This window comes from Branchiostoma belcheri, unplaced genomic scaffold (genome assembly GCF_001625305.1).
Source record: "Branchiostoma belcheri isolate BF01 breed outbred unplaced genomic scaffold, Haploidv18h27 scaffold2, whole genome shotgun sequence".
In the NCBI taxonomy this organism is placed as follows: domain Eukaryota; kingdom Metazoa; phylum Chordata; class Leptocardii; order Amphioxiformes; family Branchiostomatidae; genus Branchiostoma; species Branchiostoma belcheri.
In genome coordinates, this window is record NW_017803490.1 from 536711 (window position 1) to 554381 (window position 17671).

A 17671-nucleotide genomic window follows, 5' to 3' on the forward strand; every position below is an offset into this window, starting at 1 on the left:
TTTTAAAAATCATTGATCATTAAACTTAGTGTGGCCCATGAGTTTAGTTCAGTTCAGTTCTGTTCTGTTCTGTTCATAGAGAGAGTTTCTATATAATAGCATTGTTTTATTGCCATGAAATGCCATGATTGACGAGATGGGCCGCATGTCTAGGTGGCCTCAACTGGTCTAACTTTTGCAGTAGCAGTTCAGGAGTCGGCCGCTTTGAGGGGTCTACTATCCAGCAGGACCTGATGATGCGGTACACCGGCAGCGGACAGTTCTCCGGCTGCTGCAGACGGACGCCTTTCTTCAGCAGAGCCAACATCGTGCAGACGTCCGGGTGCATGGGGCCTCCAGCGTAGCGCGGCTCTTCCCCGAAGCTGGCGATCTCCCACAGCAGCACGCCGTACGACCACACGTCACTCTCACACGTGTACACCCCGTCCCGTAACGACTCCACGGCCATCCACTTCAGCGGCAACAGCTCCTCCTCCCCGCCCTGGTTCGTGCGTTCGTACGCCGACGACACGTAGACGTCGCGCGATAGTCCGAAATCCGCGATCTTAGCCACTTTTCTGTCGCTGATGACGACGTTACGGGCTGCGATGTCTCTGTGGACGATCTTCAGACGTGCCAGCTCTTCTAACCCACTGGCCACGCCAGAAGCAAAACCGAGACGTTCTAACAGTTTCCTTTGTCCTGTGACTTTGAGTTGTTCTCTCAAACCCCACAGGTACCGACGCAGTTCCTCATTGGCCGCGTACTCTACAACAATGTACTGTGGGTCGGATTTAGTCAGAACTCCGTAAAACTTCACCACGTTCAGATGCCCCTCTTTGTCCTCGTGGATTCTCGCGAGGATGCCCATTTCTCGGCGAAAGTCGCGGACTGCAGACGGCGTCTTGCGGTCAGGCCGGAGACTTTTGGCGGCAACCAGAACCTCGTAGCCCGCCGGCACGCGCAGTCTTCCCCGTACCACATGGCCGAACTCTCCCTCCCCGATCATGTGCTCCAAACTGATGTCCTCTTTCTCTATCTCCCACGACGAGAGGGCCTCCATTTCTATGTCCACTATGTTCACTGTATGTAGGACACTTCGATTTTTCAGCCTGTGTTTTGCCAGGAGCACAATTATGATGCTGCCAACCATAACCATAGAAGGAAGACTGGAAGCTAATACTATAACAACGACTTGGTTATTTTCAAATTTGGGGACGTACTCACAATATTCGCCTGACTGCCCCTCTACACAAATGCAGGTGCCATTTACTGCATCACATGAGGTGTTGTTCTGGCAGCGACAGGACATGCTGCAATTCCAACCGAAACTGCCAGGAGCGCAAGTGTACTGACACCTGTTTCCATGCCGACCGGGAGGACACAGACACCCCTCCCACCTGTCACACGTCCCTCCGTACTCACAGTCACACACTTGGCTACAAACTTCTCCGTAATAGTTGGGTCGGCATTTGGTGGCGTTTATGGCAAAAGTTGTACTAATTACTTCACCATCTAAAGCTTTTACCACGCAAGTGTAACCACCGTTAGCTGATTCTGAGATTGGCAGAAAGTTGATAGAACGGTTCTGTGTTACCCCTTCGTCAATGATTTTTGTGTCATTGTTAGATTTTTCTGCTCGATAAACCCACGTCATATTTGCTACTTGGATGTGTGGGGCCAGGCAGGTCAAGGTCATATTGGTACCGATGTAGTTCACGGCAGAATCGCCAGGTGACGCAATGATGACGACCTCGGGCCAGGGAATATCACAGGCCCTCCCTCTCCAGCCCGGGTGGCACTCACAGGCACCGTTAAACCCATGGCAGCGGGCACCGTTCTCACAAACACAGTCCTTGTCACAGTACAGTCCATACCTGCCCTCGGGACATCCTGTAATGTCGAACTGCAATATGATCTCCAAGGGCCATGTGTTTTCGTACCATGTGACGTTAGCACCACATTGTATCCAATAGGACGAAGTGGACCATATCTCAGTTATCTCTAACAGTGCTACATAGCCTACACTTTCTGTTACGTCGCATCGACCACCCTGTGCCCACTCAGGCAACATTCTGTCAGAGAAGTAAAGGTTCCAAGCACTAATCTTGCCCACACTTCTCAACTGTCTATTTTGACACTGAAACTCTATCCTCCCTCCATTCTGAGGTTCGTCAAGCGCCAAACGGAATATGTCTAATGTATTCCACGGATAGTCATGGGGAACAGCAAAACACAGTCGAAGGGAGCAGTTGTTCATGATAGCATCATGGGCAACTTCGCGTAATCCTGAAGGGAAGAAAGATGGATACTCTCTCCTGATCCCATTAAGTACCACATCGTAGTGTTCTTCAGTACTGCTCAGTACGCTATAGTCCTCAGTCGTCGCAGTATCAGGTAGGACTGGTGTTTCACACCGCTTGTTGTAGTGTGGCGGGAATCCTGACACGTCTGTGACCACAATTGCGAGGTTTACGCACCAAACTTCGCTGTTGTTGTTGTCTCCAGTATTTGCCAGCTCCAGGGACAGATTGTACCGAGTGCTGTACTCGTAGTCAAGCGGTGCTGCGACGATTAGAGTCAAGTTATCAACAACAACCTCAAACCGTCTGAGATCGTTGCCTCTGGTGATGTTCACAGTCCACGATGTTCGAGTTTCCTCTTCTTCTATGAAGCCACCGCCGCCGGCGTCAAGAAAGTCTCGCAGGTGCTTGACTGTGCTGCCGACTGGCGCGTCCTAGCGTACGGTGACGTTTTCGACCAAAAACGTCGCGTTTGGGCCGGCCTGGAGGGATGGAATTAGGTTGGCGAGTAGAAACACGACACAAAACGTCATCTTCTTCTCACATACACCACAACAGTTTCCCTGAAACTGCAGATATCACGGACTGAGTTTTACCTGGTTGGAAAGATGCACACACAAGGGTAAAATTGTGACCGCCCTGTAAGAACATAAACTTGCCACCAGTCCAACGTTAGGCCACAGCATGTAAATTTTATGGATGACATCCTACGCAGACCCCAAATCTAATGCGAGCGGGCGAAAAAAAAAACAAGGCGGGCCGAAAAAAACAGGGTTCCTACATTTCAAAATTTTGACTCAATCATTGTACAGACGGTTTTGATTCAGTGGGAACATCACATATACACAGACAGCATCACATATTACTGCATCAAAGTAAGAAACAAAACATTAAATCAGAGCCTTTTCCTGTCTCCTCTCTTCATAGTTATCTGCCATCCACATTCCGGCATGGCAACAGACATGCCTATTTTCGGCATGTTGACCACTGTCAGAAGGCAAAAAAAAATTCTTGTTTTTTTTCCAAAATCAGGCAAATTAATGCGCGCGCTGATGTCATCCATAAAAATTACTTGCTGTGCCCTTAATAATCCTCAGATTGTAGACTGTAGTTTAATCACAGTCGTTGTTTGCGTACTACAAGCTGATCGGCAGGAATTTGTAAAGAATTAGTTGTTAAATGAAACATGCTTGGCGTGTGGGTTTGTGACGAGTGACATACAAACTTGAAAGGCAGGAAAGTTCAACAACCCATTATGTCTTCATTCCTACGCCTAGCACGTTTTGTTTTTTTGTTATATATAAATTGCGTGTGCAAATAGACATACAAAATTCTCGTGCTATAGTTGCAACAGGTAGACGTTTTGTCAATATAATAAGTGACGCGGTTTCATACCAGGACTTGACAACACAAAATCTGTCGTCTGTATATTGTTCTAAACCTTTATATTAACGTCAACGTCAAGGTCGTGTGAGCTCAAAAGCGGCCTAGCCTTGTGGTACATGTTATGCTCCGACTCATTTTCTGTATATCTAGGCCGATACATTTATAATGCCATGCATAAAAGAAATCTTAGAATAGCTGTACATATATATAAGTAGTGTCATTGAATACTGTATCAACTACATGTATATAGTGTAGCGTATTGTAGCATTTATATGTAGAATTGTAACATTCTTGGCAATTAATTTAGTCTACACTCTGTTTAGTAGTCATAGAACATGTTTTGCATAGGTACAACTGCTCACTGTACCCTTCATAAGTATATAGTTTAGCGTAATGTAGAACGTGCGTGTAGTCAGTTGAAATATTTTCTAGCCAGTAGTTCTTTATAACACTCTGTCAGATACAGTAAGGCCATGTTGATTTGATTATATGGATGACATCCGCGCGTGCATGTCTTTTCGGTCGTTTTAAAAAAAAGTTTTCAACCATACTGTAAATCGTACAAAACAGTTGCAAAATGAGCAAAAATATACCGTAAGTTACAAAAAAAAAACATACCAATGTCGTAGAATGCCAAAATAAAACGAAAAAAGACGAAATTGTAAAGAAATGAACTTGAAGACTAGATTATTCGCCAAACCATATTCTGTCCCATTTGTTCAACCTTCATGACCACGTAGATTTCATAATGAAAACAACTTTTTTTTTTGCAAAACTTTTTTTTATTCGCACGCGCGCATCAATTTTGGGGTTCCCGGAGGATGTCATCCATATAATCAAATCAACATGGCCTAGGCCTAACCGTTGACCATATATGTACCATTATGATAGAATCATACCAACTAGTAACTTTAACATTTGCCACACATTGTGACAATCGTTGTGCAATAAACTTTGACTTGACTTGTTACATCGCTTTACTGGATAAGGAATGCAGCTTAGACGACTGAATAAGGCATCGTTTTTTTTATCACGTTTGTGTCTAGTTAATCGGCTAGAAAATGTCAAAGGAACTACAGGAAAAAACAAGTAAAATCTGAGATTTTATACCTCCGGGCTTTTTATTGTATATTTTTATATAGGGTTTTAAACAAAGAATTTATCGAGACCGGACACCCCTCTGTGTGAGGGGTCATAAAGTGTCCGAGCTAGAGAGAGTTTGTCAGGCGTCCTGTTTACTAGTATCGTCAGTATGGTCGTCCTTCTTGGCCTCTTTGCGGCGACGACAATCGGCCTCGGAGTGTTTGTAGCGCTGGCCCGTCTTGTCCCAGCAGAAAAGGCAAGCGTGGTCGAACTTGCAGGAGGTGGTAGTGCAGCCGTTCTTGTTGTATCGGAAGCATAACTTTGTGGACCGCGATTTCTCGCCGGACGCCGTGGGGGGTGCGCTCTTGGGTTTCAGCTTGGAAGTGTCCCCGTCGAAGAAAAACTCCTTGAGTGTGTTCCAGTCAGAGCTCCAGGTACCCGTGTTGGATTGGAGTGCACGCTGTACTGCTGCACTGTGGAAGGCGCGTACAACTGACCATTTGTACCGGGCCAGACGGTTGCACGTGTACTGTAGCAGGAGGATCCGTCCGAGTCTCTCCTCTTCCGTCAGCTCGTCGGACAGGAGGAGCCCATGCTACCGCTGAGGAATTCCTCCGGGGTGAGGTCGTCGTAGCTTTTCACGTCGGCGGACTCGCAATTGAAAACGAATGACTCTGGAGAGAGTACTTTTCGCTTACCTTTTGAGGGGGGCGGCTTGGTAACGGAGGCGCCGTCCAGATGAGCCAGTTTTTCGTCCACCATGGTCAGCAGCTGGGAGTCTTTTCGGAGTTGATCCAGGGTGACGTCTGCGTCGCCGAGCAGAGCCGCCACGCCGGCAGAGGATCCCGTGCCAGGGACGGTAGGAGGGTGAGGTGAGGCGGTCGTCAGGCGTTGTAGCTTCTTTTCTAGTTCCTGCACTTCGTGTCGGAGCTCTGCGTCGCGGATTGCCGCCTCTAGCTCCGCTTTTCTTTCTTGCAGAGCGGCTGTGTCCAGCTGGGTGGTCTTGCCGGTGGTCTCGCCGGTGTTGCTGGAGGTAGAAGAATCCGTCGAGTTGTTCCTTTTGCAGTCATTCCCCGCTTCTCCGGCTTTGTGGGTAGATAACGGTTCCCCGCAGCCGGTACAGAGGTTGCCTCGCTTTTTCCTGGGTGAGCGGGGCATGGTTGAAACGAAGCTTCGGCAGTTTAGGGATGAGCTGACAAATACGTGTTGTCTCCCGCTGGACAAAAACAGACTGAGGAGGAAGGCTGGTGACGCTGAGAGGTCACGGGTCACTAGATAATTAACAGGTTTGACCCCTCAGGTCCAAACCGCCCCTATACGTGGACCAGACCGAGAATAGCTTAAACACGCCAAAGGTCAACGGTCGCGACCACTTTCACGCTCAAAGGGGTGTTTTGGGGCCACCAAAAGTCACCATTTTCACGCCCGAAAACACATATGAAATAAAACAAAAGAACGTGCATCATCTGCAGCCTAATAGCAAAACATATACCAAGTCTAAAAAGAATCCGTCCACCCAAACACGAGAAACAGTTGCGAACATGAAAATCTAAATCTCTCACAAAACCCTTCCGCGGAAGGATGTCTCATCCCCCGGAGGTAATAACAGTCTAAAAATAACACAGAATCACTGTGAAGGTATTATTTAGCTCGAGCTCTATTCATTATCAATAAAGAGATGCACAGTTTTTTTTTTCTATTGAGACATTTATTAGAAGACATGGCGGCAGCACACTCAATGTTTTTCAACTTATTTTCATGCCGCCACTAACGTAGACAAACGTATAGACGGACAACAGACATACTTATTTGCACGTGAGTAAAGTGAGGAAATTTGTGTAAAGTGCCTTTCCCAAGGGCACAAGATCGACTGCATGGCAGGATTCGAACTCCGGACCTCTTGGTTCCGACCCGAACGCTCTGTTGTTACTCCACACGACCCCACGGGGTTCTTTCACGCAGTGATACTGCTTTTTCTTTTTTTTTTTGACACATTAAAACGTGCCTTTATTACAATTACCACAACCATCTCCAGTAGTAAATATAGAGAAGTCAAAAACACGCCACAATTTAATAGAGTGAAAAAGTTCATGAAAAAAGATGTTCATACATCAGTTAGGGCCCGACCCCACACTGCATGACTCTGTAACCGCCCGTGGCATTTTTCACAGGCGTCATTGACCCTACCGCCTGGGTACACCGGATGCTGTAGACATTGTCTAGTCACTACCAGACTCCTTTGCAGGCTGAATAAATAGTAGAGGCAAGCTGGACCCTGCACAGGCAAGCTGGACCCTCAATGGCCGGCCAACTCCTCTGGCCAATGATTTCCCCCTTTGCCGATTTCTACTATTTATTCAGCCTGCAAAGGAGTCTGGTAGAGACTAGGCATTGTCTTCAGATTACCCGTTAGGAAGTCCTGGTAGAGGCTACATGTACAGTTCTTCAGCGTAAATTCGACCTGTCTCAATGCCTTCATTTTTTGTCATACCGCCTTTTTCCTAGAGGTGACATCCTCCAAAATAGGAAAAGAAGTGTACATGACATTGTACAGATTCTGTACTTCCCCGAGTTAGCCACTACATACTGTCAGATGACTCAGAGTCTGAAAACGCCCGTGGCATTTTTCACAGGGGTATTGACCCTTAGTACGATTTCTACTATCCATAATCCGTTAGAAAGTCCTGACTAAACTTAAAGGGAACCCGCTACAATTCTTCAGCGTAAAGTCGATTTTATGCCTGCATATTTTCAACCCGCCCTTTTCCTAGAGCTGTAATCCTCCAAAAAGATGAAAAAGATGTTGTGCACAGATTCTGCACTTCCCCGAGTTAGTCACACCATACTAGCCTCTACCAGGCACCGCGGATCGCTGGAAAAATAGTAGAAATTGGCCGAAATAAAGGGATAGTATACCAGAGAAGATCCCGGGCCATAGAAGATCCAATTCGCGACCCATGGTTTATTGCTTAAATGATCTGCAGCGCTGATCTAGTTTCTTTGTACGAATATTGGGGGGATTAATTTGATGTCGTTTGAAGTTAGCGACCCCCGACAGACTCCGTGGGTCGCGAATTGGATCTTCTATGGCCCGGGATCTTCTCTGGTATACTATCCCTTTATTTCGGCCAATTTCTACTATTTTTCCAGCGATCCGCGGTGCCTGGTAGAGGCTAACACCATACTGGGTGACTCTGAAAACGCCCGTGGCGTTTTTGTCGTGTGTCGTGATAAGTCATCTGAACCTCGCCCATGTTTTTGCAGCACTTACTTCAGCTAGGTGATTAAAAGGTGCACGAAAGACAGCAGTGCGCACGTAAACCACACATTTCCTTCTGTTGTACACGTACTGGTACACTGTTGTTGTTGTTTTCAAAGTGTAGGGCCGCACGCAACATCTCTCTCGTCAGGCGGACATTACAGGTTCAACTTGTGTGCGAAGTACTCCAGAAACTTTTGAGAAGACGGCTAACAGTGAACTCGTAAGTACCATGTCTCTGTATTGTTTACTTCACTTTTGTAACAGTGGGGGGTTTATAGGCGCTACCAACAGATCCGGCGGAGAGGTTAGAGCGTCTGGTTATGAAGCTCTGGTGCTCGGGAGGTCGTGGGTTCGAACCCCGGCCCGGGACCAGAAGGGTTTTTACTGGCTCCTCCTGTTTCTTACACTTTTACCATGTATTTCTTTCTCCTCATGTAAACGATGGTATATTTATATCCAGGATAAACCGAACTGAACTTATGTCCCTGTCAGTCTTCTCTCAGTTCTACATTCCTTAGTCTGCTGACATGTGAGTGTAAATTGGGGTTCGCAGTCCTTTTTTGCCATTGTAGTATTTTGTTAGCCTCTACCAGGCTTGAGGGCGCGGCTAGCTGGAAATAGTAGAAATTGGCCAAATAGAGAGATAACACGCCGAGGGAGTTTAGCCATCCAGTTTACAGTTTGCCGGCCCCTCTAAACTGGATGGCTAAACTCCCTCGGCGTGTTATCTCTCTATATATATTTGGCCAATTTCTACTATTTCCAACCGCGCCCTCAAGCCTGGTAGAGGCTAGTATTTTGTGTGTTTTCGTTGTGTAGCTATCATTACACTATGTGCCTTTTTTGTCTGAAACTGAGACCTCTCGTCTCCATATATTACTTTATTACTATGCTGACTGAAAAGTTGTAAAATTAAGCCAAATAGAGAGACTGATTTGCCAGGTGCCAACCGGACACTCACTCTCCCTGCAAATTGACTCTGGTCGAATTCTACTAGGAAGGCCCTGTTAGGAAGGCCTGGTGGTGGGTACAGTTCCATTTTTGTCAACCCGCCTCTTTTCTAGCTATAGACCTGGAATCCTTCAAAAAGAGGGAAACGTTGTGTAGAGATTGTGTACCTCCCCGAAGTGGCAGACATATACTGTACTTCCTGATTTTTTCACTGTACTGTTATGTTAACTGTTTTCACTGTCACTTCTGTACCGTGAACTTATCATTACACATAATTCCTATACTTTCTCTTTCCTGTCGCCAGTTCCGTGAACATGTCCATTTTATTGAATTTTCTTAGACCGTGGATTTTTGCTACCGTGAACATCAAGTGAATTACAGACAGTATACGTCAGGTTGCTTTTGTCCCTTTTCTATAGCTTGCGGCTTTGGCATACTTGGGTATTGTTCGTGGTATGATTAGATCAAGTGCCCAAGGGCAAAAAATTTGAGTATAGATTTTGCAGTCCCTCAATGTAACAGGCGTACGCAAGGTACCTCCCCAATCAGAGGTCAGGGCTTTGACTTATTTTTGGCGTGTTTTTAGGCTTTTTTGTGTCAGGCTTTCGTTTTGTTGGACTGGTACAAATCAAAGATACCAGTCCAAAAAAGAAAGCCCGATAAAATGCCTTAAAACACGCCAAAAATAAGTCAAAAACCAAACTGCTTGGAGAGTTCGTAAGATTGTTTTCGTCGCTTTTCAATAGCCTGCGGCGCTGGCACACTCGGATAGTCTGAAATTCGCGCTATGCTAAGGTCAAAGAAGGTTACCTTACTTACAGTCAAATTGCTTCAAAACACAGGACAAAGGGTAAAGAGACCTTTTTTTTTACACAACCAAGTCTTCTATTCAGCCGACGTTTCGGTGACCGTCTGTCACCTTCCTCAGGGCAATTCTGACTGGTTCACATTGCACTGCAGCTCAGGTGTCGCTGCTATAGATGCATTCCCAAATACATTTTTGGAAGGTGACAGACGGTCACCCAAACGTCGGCTGAATAAAAGACTTGGTTGTGTAAAAAGAGTCTCTTTACTCAGTGTCTTACCAACCTGATGAAACTATTCACGGAAATAGGACAAAGAATTATCAAACAAAAAGACATTGAAACGAGCAGAACAATTGTCTTTCCTACATCAAATAATCAGTTTGTAGTATCAGTCACCACACATCTAAAATTTGCTATAATTGTATTATAATTATGTATAATTACATAATAATTGTATAATTATATTTTCGTGTTACAGTGTTTGCTTTAGACTGCTCGGTTTATTTACCACTGACTGTATATTATGTTTACAGATCGTGGTCGATGAAAAAGCCGTTCAGTCCTGACGTTCAAACTTCAGGATGAAGTTGTCCATTATAATCACGGTCATCACCACTGCCTTAATTTTAGCAGGTAAATGTTTGCTCCATCATACTATATTTGTTTGTCTACGAGTTTACAACAACAGTTTAACAACAGTTTATTAATAAAAACCAGCCTCGCAGCCTGTACAAAAACATGCTAAACTAGAGTTCCACGATCTCATACCTTCGCCAAATGATGTTAGCCTTTATGACTAAGAAATTATAGATTAATCCCCATGGTAGTGCAAATAGGATCCTCAATTGCATGAATTATGTGTTGATCATATTCTACACCTAAAGACAGTCTTACCTTAACAAAGAATGTCATTATAGCATTTCCTCATAAATTATGCAAATGAGGATTAAAATTAGTCTTATCATAGGTTTTTTTTGTCATATGTTTGTGCATTTTAAGATACTCCTTTTTGTAAGTTATGTCGCTATAATTATGATAAAGCTATAACTGTTACAGTATATCTAATAGTACGTCTTCAATCTAACGTTATCATGAGCATAACAATGGCTAACTACCTATGATATTGTAGAGGTTATACGCATGATTATTTTTGACGTCTTTTTTTATATTTTCAGGTAAAAATACCTGTTATGGTCAAGGTGAGTTTTTTTGCCATTTTTCTGGACTGCATAGCTATGTCATGATAGTAATGTTGCATACAATGTGTCTATTTCATGAAATCTACTGTAGCAGCTATAGAACGTAAGATATTGTTTGTCAAGCAAATGGTATTCTACTCTTGATTTCAATTCTTGCTTTTATCTTGCACTTCAGTGACTTGAAAGAGAGTGGCTTTAAAAAGATTTACTTATTGGCATTCATCAATAGCTTAAGTGATTCCTTCACTGTTGATATATATATATATGTGTGTGCGTGCGCGTGTGTGTGCGTGTGTTCAAAGTAAGTTGCAGTTGTAGTATGAGGTATGAATCTTCAGCTATGTGTATTTCTCTTAATTCTAGTATGCGAACCCATCCGGTACAGTGGTTGTATGGGTCTGTCGTACAACCAAACATCCTTCCCGAACGTCTACGGGTGGCAGGATCAAGACGAAGCTCTCCGAACTGCCCCGTTCGTGTTCCCGACGTACAACCCTATCATTGACTGCCATCCGGAGTTGAACTTCTTCTTGTGTTCGCTTTTGTTTCCCCAATGTACGTCTGAAGGGCAGAAGTGAGTGCCTTTACATGTTTGCAGTGCACTTTATTTTATGAAGCACTATCCAATTGTTTGTGAATGCAATAATTAAACATAATAACGTTTGGACGAAATTGATTGAAATGTCCTATCTAATAATGTACAGACTTCCATGCCGCTCGTTCTGCAATGAGATTAACGCTACATGTGGGGAGCGAGCTCTGGCCGCCGGTGTCCAATGGAACGCTGCGATCTGTCCACAACTCTCTGATGACAGCTGCACTAGACCAGACGGTGGGTACGACTTCATACCTCATTGCGGACATGATCACGATATTTTCTTTGGTTCGTCTTTTACGATCATACAGAATTCATTGTAGTGATACTTTCCTCGTTGTTATCTCTGTGCAAAGTACACGCATACTATTTGTAACCAAGTCTCCATCTACTCTCCCTGTAGACAAACATACACACTAACCCACGGACAAATCCACGCATGTATGAAATCTAGAGACGTTCCATTTTTTTGAAATAACCAAAATAACAAAAAAATAATCAAATAACCAAAAAATAACCGAAAATAACAAAAAATAACCGTACCAAAAACTAACCAAAACAAGAGTTCCGAGATCTCATACCTCCATGAAGTATGGGCTTGCTTTGTTCTCATTAATTATGCAAATAACCTCTACATTGACATAACATATGCATAGCGGCGCAAACCTTTAAGTAACTTACACATGTTACGAGGTATAAAATTCCCATCATTCACCAATAAAGATTCACAGAATTTTCACATTAATCATGCAAATTAGGTCATCATTTGCATAATTGGTATCTGTTGATGTTCCGCCTACCAAAGAGTAAATAGATTACATGTATAACAGAATTATTATATAAAACACTGTAATTATAGAATTTCCTCCTTAGTTATGCAAATTAAGTCCTCATTTGCATAATTTGCATATAATTATATACAACCTTCTCTCAGCTACCTACACACCAAAAATGATGAATATACGTTGATCCTATTTGGACTTATTGGCTTTAGAAGATTTCGCCAGAAAGTGCCCTGCAGTTCCAGAACAAGCTGCTAGGGGAACCAAACTAACACCACTTATTCCTGACAGAAAAAGCTATCTGTCACCAAAAAGTCAAGACCATAGCCTGTTCAGGATAAAAGATGCAAAAACCGGAAGTTCTGCTGCAGTACCAAGGTCATCCACCAGGAGGCCCATATTTGACCTTGACCTTTGTCTTCCTAAGACCTATACCAGCATACCAAATATCATCACAATCCATATAGGCGTTATGAAGTTATGCTGACTACAAATGTGCGGAAACACAAGCACACACACAGACAGACACAGACAGACGCGCCAAAAACAAGAGTTCCGAGATCTCATACCTCCATGAAATATGGGCTTGATATGTAAATGTAAATTTTTTCTTTTATTATGCAAATGACCTCTGCATTAACATAATATATGCATCGTGATGTTAACTTTACTTTTGATTAACTTACAGATGTCCCAAGTATGACATTCCCATCATTCACCATTAAGAAATCATAGAATTTTCGCATTAATTATGCAAATAAGGTCATCATTTGCATAATTAGTATCTGTTGATGTTCCGCCTGCCATAGGTTACATACATTACATGTATGAAAGTAGTATAATGTAGAACACTGTAATTATAGAATTTCCTCATTAATTATGCAAATAAAGTCCTAATTTGCATAATTTGCATTTAATTATGTACATCTCTCTCTCAGGTACCTACACACCAAAAATTATGAAAATATGTTGTTCCTATCTGGACTTATTGGCTTTTAAACATTTCGCCAGAAAGTGCCCTGCAGTTCCAGAACAAGCTGCTAGGGGGACCAAACTCAAACCACTTATTCCTGACAGGAAAAGCAATCTGTCACCTAAACATCAAGACCATAGCATGTTCAGGACAAAAGATACAAAAACCGGAAGTTCTGCTGCAGTACCAAGGTCATCCACCAGGAGGCCCATATTTGACCTTGACCTTTGTGTTCCCAAGACTTACTTACATACCAAATATCATCACAATCCATAAAGGCGTTATGAAGATATGCTGACTACAAATGTGCGGAAACACAAACACACACACACACACACACACACACGGACAGACGCGCCAAAAACAATACCTCCATTTTTCATGGAGGTAATTATAGTCATACCGTAGTATGTGGTGTGAAACTTCAGTTATGTGTATTTTCCTTAACCTTAGGATGTGAACCCATCCGCTACAGTGGTTGTATGGGTCTGTCGTACTCCCAAACATCCTTCCCGAACGTCTACGGGTGGCAGGATCAAGACGAAGCTCTCCGAACTGCCCCGTTCGTGTTCCCGACGTACAACCCTATCATTGACTGCCATCCGGAGTTGAACTTCTTCTTGTGTTCGCTTTTGTTTCCCCAATGTACGTCTGAAGGGCAGAAGTGAGTGCCTTTACATGTTTGCAGTGCACTTTATTTTACGCAGTACTATCCGATTGTTGTGTGAATGCAATAATTAAGGGTTAATGACCCGCCCCGAGGTGAATATGGTGTGATAAAGCCTTGTCAGTTGCTATAACCACCGAATAAAGCCACCAAGTGAGCGCAGCAAAGCCTTGTCAGTTGCTATAACCACCGAATAAAGCCACCAAGTGAGCGCAGCGAACAAGTGGCTTATGAGGTGACAGCTGACAAGGCTTTATCACACCATGTTCACCGAGAAAGGGCGGGCCATTAACAATATTATCATATAGCTTACACGATAGCCTATCCAAACTGATGCAGTAAGTGACCCAATGTACAATTTACCAATTGCACATGCTGAATAGAACATAGTTCCATCTGGAGTCACATGAGGTCACTGGGTAGAGTTCACCTTAACTGGGTCACAGGCAGGGAACAGGTGTTCTTATGGGAGTCACCCGAGGTCATTGGAACACAACTCAAGTTATTTTTGGATTTTTTAGAACTAGAGCCGTGTTCTATTTGGTCACCTGAGGTCATATGCGGGTGATTATTGGGTTGTTTAATGTATGGATTTGGATGAATAAATACCCGATTTTGACTCTATTTGTGACATTACGGCGTCATAAGGAATGTGGAATGGAGCCTTCTGATTGGTAAACGTCACCCGGCTATATGATAATTAAACATAACAACGTTTCCTATTTGTTAATCTACAGACTTCCATGCCGCTCGTTCTGCAATGAGATTAACACTGCATGCGGGGATCGAGCTCAGGCCGCCGGTCTTCAGTGGAACGCTGCGATCTGTCCACAACTCTCTGATGACAGCTGCACTCGACCAAATGGTGAGCACGACTTCATACCTTTCAGTCAGATAATATATTCTATTTGATTTTTGTAAAATTGTAAAATTTGGGACTAGACGTTCTTGTGTCTTCTGGCATATCATTTATGTCCAGCAAACACACATGGATAATGTGAGAATTTCTAATCATTTTTATTAATGTGACGCAATGTTTGTACTTCACCTAAAGACGTTCCAATTTTTTTTTAATCTCGCAAAGAGGTGATATGATAGCCTGGTTACCAAACCTATTATAGCTCCCAAGTCCTACATCCTCTCCGCAAATAGGATGTAGGACTCGGGAGCTATAATAGGTTTGGTAACCAGGCTAGTGATATGATACACTTACAGGCTTGCACCTGACGTGTTGCAAAAAAATAACCAAAAGGTTAATACTAGCAACTTTTTTTTACTTCAGTTCCAAGCATTATAACATCTCCGGCGACACCCAGCCAGCAGAGTAACGCAACGGCTACCACTGCACCGACAGTCTCCCAACAAGCTAATACAACAGCTACCGATGCACCAACGGCCTCCCAACTAGCTAACACGACAGCTACCGATGCACCAACGGCCTCCCAACTAGCTAACAAGACAGTTACCGATGCGCCAACAAGCTCCCAACAAACTAACACAACAGCTACCGACGCACCGACAACCGGGTCTCAACAGGATAACACCCCAACAGTTGGAGCTTCTGGTAAAACAACAACTTCTGGTTTTAAATTTTAGTCATACAGTAGGTAAAAAAAACTTCTAAACATATTCTTTGATTTTCTGTGAATATTGCAAACATGGATTAAGACTTTCCGGTGTTTTGCGGTAAATAGGCAGACCCCCTTTCAAGCTGTTCTATTCTATATGCTACTGGGCAAAGCCCTATCTATAGCTGGTGCATCCCGCCCAGGGTACACGGCTATTGCGGCCGGTGGGGTGCATGCGGTAAATAAAAAAAATGTGCATGAAAACAAAACAGAACAGAACATAAATTTGTGCGTTATGTAAAGTTCAAGCTCTGTTCCAACACAAGAAGGATTTTGGGTCAATCTTTGTCAGCTGTGTGATGCTGTTATGATATATTTTGCTCATGGAAAGTATTTGACTTTATAATTCAGGTGGGGCCATGGCTACAGGAGGCAATGCTGACATCGTGATCGGAGTGGTTGCGGCTATCGCCTGGGCAGTTGCCCTCGGGAACAGTGGCTGATTCGGAAGGGTTCAGATACAGGTATACCATTACAGAACGTACATCAGCGAACTTAATTGAATGCCATGACTATTTTCTGAAAAACCACGACTGAGTATATATTTCAGTATATTTCTAAGAGAAATCGTTAAGACAAATTATAGAATTGTTAAGAATTAGACTAGCAAACAAATGTCAGATATCGATAGACTTAGAACATGAATGGTTATATGCTGGTATATATATATATGCCAGCATACATACATACATACATACATACATACATACATACATACATACATACATACATACATACATACATACATATATATATATATATATATACATACATACATACATTACATACTATACATACATACATACATATATATATATATATATATATATATATATATATATATATATATATATATATATATATATATATGAATTAGACGATACATATTTATCAGCGTGAGGCAGAAGATGGTGAATTAATAAATTTATTTGGATAAGCATATTTTGCCTGGTGAATTGAAAAGCTTCTTTGGATATATTTATATCTATAGATAGATAGAGATAGAGAAATAGATAGATAGATAGATAGATAGATAGATAGATAGATAGATAGATAGATAGATTGATTGATTGATAGGTGTAGATAAACAGATGCCAGTTAGACAATACATATTTATCAAGGCAAGGCATAAGATGGTGAATTAATAAGCTTATTATTTGGATAAGCATATTTTACTATATTTTACATTATTATGTATATTCGTATACACCTGAACTTTTTCGTACGATGGCTTTGTGCAAGGCAGAGAGTCTAATACAAAATACATTTCATTTAGATAACATAAGGATTTTTAAAGAATATTCTGTCTTTTAGAGGGCTAAATATTATTTGTGTGTCAAGTTAATAACATCTTTTATTTGCGTTTCAAGTTACCTGACCGACCCTTACATATGCAAAATCCTGCCGATCCTAACATTTTTTCAGGGGGGGGGGGGGGAGAGGCAAGTCTACATACATACATGCATTAAGAATTACGATCTGATCATTGAGTGGTGAAAACAACGTAGAACCTTTTTCCAACATCTTCTCTTAATTTCTGTTGTAAGAGAAAAATAAGTAATATGATGTGTATGTAGTTTAACATTGTGATACTCATTATGAAAAACTTAAACTGTTCTCCAACTCAAAATTTGACTCACCAGAAATTTTCGACTGAATCACTCAGTCTTCCTCAGCTATCTGACCCAAATGCTGTGGACACGTGATTTTGCCCACGTGTGACGTCAGCAAAGGGTCAAAGGTTGTCTGAAGTCGATATCGCCCCCCGTCCCGGTTGAGCGATGGTTGAAGTGCCCTGATGTATATGGCCTCTTGTATGCCTCTCTTGAAGTAATCCTGTTCGGTGTCCAAGATTCTGACCCCCTCCAGATCCACTGTGTGTCCCGGTGATTCTATGTGGATGTGCTGTGACACCTCAGATGCAACAGAACTGGGTCGTCTATGTTCTAGAAACCAGGTTTCTAGAACATAGACGACGCATTTGGGTCAGATAGCTAAGGAAGACTGAGTGATTCAGTCGAAAATTTCTGGTGAGTCAAATTTTGAGTTGGAGAACA

The 17671-nt window shown here is 42.8% G+C and overlaps 1 protein-coding gene and 1 pseudogene across 1 annotated transcript; one reads left to right on the forward strand and one right to left on the reverse strand.

The window, feature by feature from the left end:
- Nucleotides 1-106: 106 nt before the first annotated feature.
- On the reverse strand, nt 107-2993 carry LOC109468710 (annotated as a pseudogene).
- Nucleotides 2994-10309: 7316 nt separating this feature from the next.
- Nucleotides 10310-16187, forward strand: LOC109468327. Its single transcript, XM_019766577.1, has 8 exons — nt 10310-10403; nt 10946-10969; nt 11333-11543; nt 11674-11801; nt 13773-13896; nt 14724-14851; nt 15269-15550; nt 15966-16187. The coding sequence occupies exons 1-8, from the start codon at nt 10352-10354 to the stop codon at nt 16055-16057; spliced, it is 1041 nt and encodes a 346-aa protein (XP_019622136.1). The 5' UTR covers nt 10310-10351; the 3' UTR covers nt 16058-16187.
- Nucleotides 16188-17671: the final 1484 nt, after the last annotated feature.